We start from the raw sequence: 6,696 nt of genomic DNA, 5'->3' as shown, positions 1-6,696 counted from the left end.
CTGGCTGGCACAGCCAAGGAGTAGCCACATGTAATTAAAAGTACTTGTCACTCATACCTTACTCAACTTGGAAAGATACACACCGAAGCCTAGATATCCAATTGTTTTTAGCATGATGTTTTGAGTCATTATTTAAGAATCAGTGCATAAAATACTGACAATTGAAAATACCAAGTATTAAAATGCATTTTCACTAGTCATGTGAGTAATGTGCAGAAAACATATGAATATGTAATGTAACATGTAAGAAAATCTTCTCTGTGTAAAAAAGATGGAAAACAAACAACTGAAGTTTCCCTTACAAAATTTTGATTATTCCAGCAAAATACACCTGCTTTGCTCACAGGTTGTTAGAACATCTTCTGAAGTCTCGGTTTACCTGCTTCTGTTCTTATTTTTTCAACAATCCTGTACAGGATGGGTAATTTTTATGAGGCTGACAAAAGCCAAAGGCAACAGAAGCTAAGCGGCTCCCAGGCAGTAAATGAAGACCTATGGTACAAGTTTCCTATTTCCATCACAATTCCTAGTAATGAAATAATATAGTAATAAGGTGTTAGCAAGGAGAGAGGTCTCTTATTAGTGCGCATTTTTTAAAAAAGTAGGTATTTAATATTCCACAGTGTCTGACTTTATTTATTTTGATATTTCATTGCAGTTCTGACATTTTTCATATTAAATAAGCAGCCAAAATGCTTTCTAGTCTCTCTCAAAAGGCAGAGGTTCAAAGAGTCAGAAGTTAAAAGTATTTTTGATCAGAAAGTTTTTTTCAAATCTTCATAATGCACTCCTAGTGGAAGGTGGCATGTCTCTTAAATTCCTCAGAGATTTCTTATTTTCTTCTAATAGAAGAGTTCCTTTGCAAAATCTATGGCAGTGCTTATTGACTTGTTTGATCTAAATAACGCCAGAAGCAGTGGAAACAACTCCCTAACTACAGGTTTTAGATGCGGTGCTAGGAACAGCCTAAAAAGGATTTTCAAAGGCCCAAGCGCAAGATTCAATTTTCAGAGATGGGTCACAAAGTCACCTGTTTTCTGACATCTTCTATGATACAGGACACTAGGACACCTGATACAGTGTTGAAACTGAAGAAAAGTCAGTTGTCACTCTGATACTTAGTGCGCTTTATCCATTAAAAATGTAGGCTCATCTCATCCATTAAAAATATTTGGACCAAATCAGTAGCAATTCCTTTAAACATACCATTTACTCTGGACCATTCTAGATAAACTGGGTTCAAGATACCTGGTGCTTGAGAAGTCTGAAAGCAGGTGTGGTGAAGCCTCAGGTCAGGCTGGCATGCTAGAGATAGGTGGGTAGAGCCTCTCATCATCTGGGATTGAAACAAGCATTTAATCCAGCCCCTCACTCCAGACCATTAGGGAAATCCAGGCAAGTAATGCCTTAAACCTTGTCAGTGGAGTAAAAAACATATTTACTTGACAGAGCAACTGTGGAGCTGCAGAACCACTGTGTGTACCTGAATACATCTGCCTAAGGAACCCAATCCTCACTTGAGAACTTCAAGGAGTAATAAATAAAACACATCATTTCTTTACATTGACTATACACCTGTCCCTCAGCACAAACACCTAGCTTATAGTGATTTTAATTCCCTTCTCTCATCCTCTTCACACTTTTACGCACAAGTGATTGTTTTTTATTTCTGGAGGGTGACCTTAATTTACAAACCTTTCTTGTAAGATAACGAATGATGATAAAAAGTAAATAGATTATTAAACCCTTCTTCACACACACCCTCAGTTCATTAAAAGCTCTGATACCTCATTCAAAAGCTTTAGAGGTATTTAAACTCCAGTAAGAAGTTATACAGGAGTTAGCAGTTATACTTCATGAATGTACCATTCCTTTAAAAAACCCCCCAGAACAGAGTAATAGGGAGAGACTTCAATATTAGTATATTATTCACTGATTTGAAATTAATTTGCTTTCTTTTGGACACAAAGATTTATATCACAAAAGTAAGACTGATTTTTTTTCCTTCCACAAATCACGCGGCAACGAGGAAGATGACTTCCCCTTTTTCGAAGTGTCTGAGAAACATACCTCCCTGATTTTAAAACTGTAGGTACTTGTTTTGGTAAGGCCACTGTGATCTTACTCTGTAAACAATAAATGTCACACAGAATTAAAACCCTATGCATGAGGTTTCCATGTGTCTAGATATCCTTCTACCTTAATGTACACAAGCACATACATTACACAGATACACTGATGATCATTCTAAAGAGGCAACCAGTGGAACTGATGTTATTCCGGACCGTACTGTCACTTTACTAAGCATGGGTTGTATCTGGCTAAATATGGGCATCTACAGCTGACCAATTTCTTTGCAATCACTGAAAAGCTGGACAATAGAGTTGATGGTGTAGATCATTTCATCTGAAGCAGATGCTTGCATCCCATCAGACAAAGGGGTCTGATCTCCCTGTACTAGATTTCCAGTGACCCACACGGCAAGCTAAGATATTTGTACCTACGCTGCAGGTGCTCGAAAATTAGGTGAAATAAATTCCATCCCAAGAAACCATCCTGCAGCAGCAACCTAACTTAAATTCTATTGTAATCTACCAACTTCAAAAAAACCTCCTATTTTACAAAAATCTTAAATTCTGAGAAAGGAATTAGCATTCACTGGAAGCCATAACATGGAAGTTATTATCTGAATAAATCTGTAGCCATCAGTGGGAAGATACAGCACTAATGTGGAGAGAAAGAGTGAAAATACTAAAATCCAGTCCTGCAGATCTTCACTAGTGATTCCAGCAAAGCAGTTCAGCACATGCTTCACTGTTTTCCTACCCTGGGAGCACAGGCGCTAATCCCGCGCCTCACCAGGCACTGGAGTTATGCAACTGTTTAACTGAAACAAGACGGTATCTTCAGGGCTTACTCACCACTGAAGTCCCACTTCTGCAATGGCTCCTGCAGTCACTGATGCCCTGCAGCTGTGTGAATTGTGATCCCCTGCAGCTATCAGTATTTTGCAGAAGCTGATCCCAACCTACTTCACTGACTACAGGCCTGAGCCAACAAGGTTTTGCAGTATTGCACCCTAAAAATCAGTGGTGATCTCAGGAAAAGAAAAAAAAGCTCTGAAGAAAAGCCCTCAAAAAAAAAAAAAGAAAAAGTAGGTAGGTTTTAGGAATCTGTGTCCATAACTACAATCCAAAAGAACCCAGGACAGTAAGACAGCTCTAAATTTTGATCTTTTTGACACTTAAGTTGTTCTTTAGTTCAAATGTTCTTCAACCCGTTCACTGATGGGTGCACAATTTAACCTAGGTCAAAAGGAAAACTGACAAGATGTACAAAAGTAATGTTTGATGTCTCCCTGAGGAAAGCTGGTCTCTGCTAACTTTCTAAACTTTCTTCAAACCACACATTGTTTCTTGATATAGATACTGTGAGTTTTTCCCCCTGGTCCCCCAAATCTTGAGGATAGGGAAGGGAGCAGTCTGAAGACTATTATGCAGGGTACTGGAGCATAGATGTTTCAGTTCTTCCAGATAGAAGAGAGAATTTAGATGTACACCTTCCTCAGCCATCAGGAATCAACAGTCTTTTGCAAGATGTGATGTCACCAGTTCCTCTTCATTGTATAGCTATGTTTAAAACAAAGACTAATTCTTGTTTTGTTCTTTCTCAGAACATATTCCCTCAAAAATGTTTTGTGAAATATTTTTTTTCAGTAGGCAAGACCTCATCCTCTAGTGGCAGGTTGCGTAGATGAGTTTCAAAGTGGCAAAGAAGCTCAGACCTCCCTTCTCTCAGATTTTCTAACAGGTTAGCGGCAACTTGCCAGAATACCTAAGTTTGCTTTTTTTCTTGACCTCTCTAAACAGTATGGAAAGCCTACACAGCCTTTTATTTTTCTGTTTTTCTTTTCACTACATATTATCCCAGCTAGGGAGAGGGGAGTGCACATAAGTAATATTTACGGATTTTTACTGACTGTAGTCCATGAGTCAAACCAAGCAGATGGCAGCATGGACAAAAACAAGGCAGAAAAGGAAGAAGCTTTGCTCTGGTAAGCTCCGAGTAGAAATGCCTCATTAATAATCAACAAAACTTATAATAAACTGGCTTAGCATAGTCTGCAGGGAAAAAGGGTTGAAAGTAAAGAGTAATCCTGAAAACATTAGCATATGTGTTGTAAACAAGGGAGCAGTCTTTCCAAAACAGATAGTTTAGACTTGTGTAAAGAGACAAAAATAAGCATCTCCACTGGGGGGTAACTGGCTAGACAAAAGAACACTTAGAGCTTATAGAAGAAGTCTGATACGGAATTTGTATAAGATAAACTGAGTAACTGTACTTACCGTGTAAAGCTCATTAAGAACTTTCATTAAGTCTTCATGAAGCTGAAATGCAATCTCTTTGCTCTGTAATTAAAAAGAAATCATTAGAGAAAGGCATGCAAAAACTGCAACATACATTTGCTTCCTGATATTCAAACTCATTGTTCACCCTAGATAGTGAATGCAATGCTGCTTGCAAAGACACCGTTCTGACAGAATTAGAGCACACGGAATGTAGTGATTCAAGGATGCAGAGGTAGACAGATAACATCTGGACAGAACACAACTAAAATGAAACCCAGAAGTAATTTGAGAGATCTTCCCATGAAGCACCAGGTGCCAACAAACGGTGAAATTCAGGATTAACATTAGAAGGCTTTTTAATGGAACAAACTGCGTGGCTGTGTGGTGTTTTATAACTGCTATGATATATACAACACCTAAACCATGTAGAATGTGATATTCTAGAGGGACACCCTGCTCAATTTTACATCTAGAATAGTCTTTGTTTCTCAGTACATGCAACTATCTAAATATTTATGAAAGAAAAAATTGTGGCTCCTCTTTGAAACAGATACCCGACTGCATAATATTCCACAGTGGGCTGCTGAGACAGCTTTGTTTAGCTTTTCTGGACTGTGTCCTTACTTTCATTCTGACCCAGAAAAAAATAAATGCTTAACAGTAGTTATTAACGAAAGCAAGTACGTCAAAATAAAGAGTATTTAATTGGAGTCTCATTCAAATATATTCCTTTGTTAGTTGTCCATAGCAGTTCAATCAGAGGAAAATTGTGGCAACCGTGCAAGAGTTGACGGCATTTGTACCACAGCCTTTGGAAAACAGCTATAGAACAGAGCTATGGGACTTGGCAAACAGCCTGGCTACATTTCTTCTGTGATGCTCAGCATTGTAACATCCATGCTGGAAATGTCAGGTTTTTTCCCTGTGAATAAATTGATAATTAGCTCGGCTTCTAAAAACTCCAGCTTCGTGATAGATAAAGGCCTTAGCTATGAGAACAACTTTGTACTTGTGTAGAAGCCAAAGGCAATCCTCAGGGACAATCCATTTCCAAAGCTGCTAACACATACTTGGCCATCACCAGAACACCTGCAAGAATAATGGTTTCTGAATGAGAAAATCCAGTGCAATGTCCACGTATGAGGAGGAACCACACCACAAAACCCACTCCCTGCATCTTCCAGGAAGATGAAACAGACACATACAGTAGCTGGAACAGAAAATTTTCAATTTTTTTCTCCTATTCCTACTGTCATACTCCTAACGGGCAGTATTTTAAGGAACTTCTTGTATCACTTATCAGTGTTCACTCCAACCCTTACATGCAAGATGCTTTTTAACTGACAAGAAGCTAGAAATACAAATTAAAAAACACTTCAGTAGAATTCTTGTATTCCCAAGGGCATTAGCTGAAGCAGCAAAGGCGCAGTGAGAGAGATGCTCTGAAGCTGAGTTACACAGGACTACTGTAAAACTTTCCTTGCGGCTTATACTTTTAAAAGTCTGGTATTTTTCATGAGGTATGCTCTGCTACTGAACTACCTAGAACATAAGGCTTACTACTTCAATTTCTTTGCAAACATCAGATTATTTTCATCTAATATTAAGGACAAAAGTTCATATGCATACAGTGCACAGAGCGTTTGTAAAGAATTGGAAAAGGATTGCAGATTGGCAAGCTGCTGTGGGGAAACACAGTAAAGCTTTAGCAAAAATTCTCAATCACTTTTCATTGCTTTACATTGGCACCCTGCCTGTAACAGTCAGCAGCGCAACTCTGAGACAGCTTACACATCTTCTCAAAGCTCCAAGAAGTGTAGGCCACCTGTTTTCTCTTGGATAGCTTCTCCTATGGTGCTAAAAATGAGAGGTCTGTTTTTTAAATTACTTTAGCAGATAGAAGGACAAAACATACAAATCAGACGGTTGACATTAAGACTGGAAGATGAAAGCATACACATGTGGGGAAAAAACTGTAGATGAACTGCAGCTTCAAGCAATTTATCCCTTTCAGCTGTTGGTCACTACCATCTCAAAGCTGATGACAACCCAAGCCCTAAATACAGCACAGCTGATTCTAAGGCAGCACACCTTAACCTGGCAGGGCAAAAGATTGTTACACCTTAATGCAAACAGACACCAGATGAGATGAGGAATGATCACTATTTACTAGACCCATTTCTTCTCTCTGCTCTTGTAGAGCTTTGTCCAGTACTGAAGTACAAGCGGTCCAGCCTTCAGGATTTACAGGCCACTACGCATTCTTGATCTTTCCAGGCAACACATCGATCAATGGTAAATTTGAATGTGAACTGAAGAGATCACAGTAGAGGAAAGCAGGCAGTGG

General features: G+C 38.8%; 1 protein-coding gene across 1 annotated transcript in view; it reads right to left on the bottom strand.

Moving 5' to 3' along the window:
• The window catches only part of SRGAP1 (SLIT-ROBO Rho GTPase activating protein 1), a 70,397-nt gene that overhangs the window by 53,513 nt on the left and 10,188 nt on the right, over window positions 1-6,696 (bottom strand). Inside the window, exon 3 of the mRNA XM_010133242.1 lies at window positions 4,347-4,409. Coding sequence (XP_010131544.1) covers window positions 4,347-4,409 — 63 coding nt within the window. The remainder of the gene's footprint in view (window positions 1-4,346; window positions 4,410-6,696) is intronic.

Source organism: Buceros rhinoceros, unplaced genomic scaffold (genome assembly GCF_000710305.1).
Source record: "Buceros rhinoceros silvestris isolate BGI_N320 unplaced genomic scaffold, ASM71030v1 scaffold3683, whole genome shotgun sequence".
Lineage (NCBI taxonomy): Eukaryota > Metazoa > Chordata > Aves > Bucerotiformes > Bucerotidae > Buceros > Buceros rhinoceros.
Note: the sequence above shows the minus strand (reverse complement) of the source record. Positions and strands in the feature narration are given on the sequence as shown.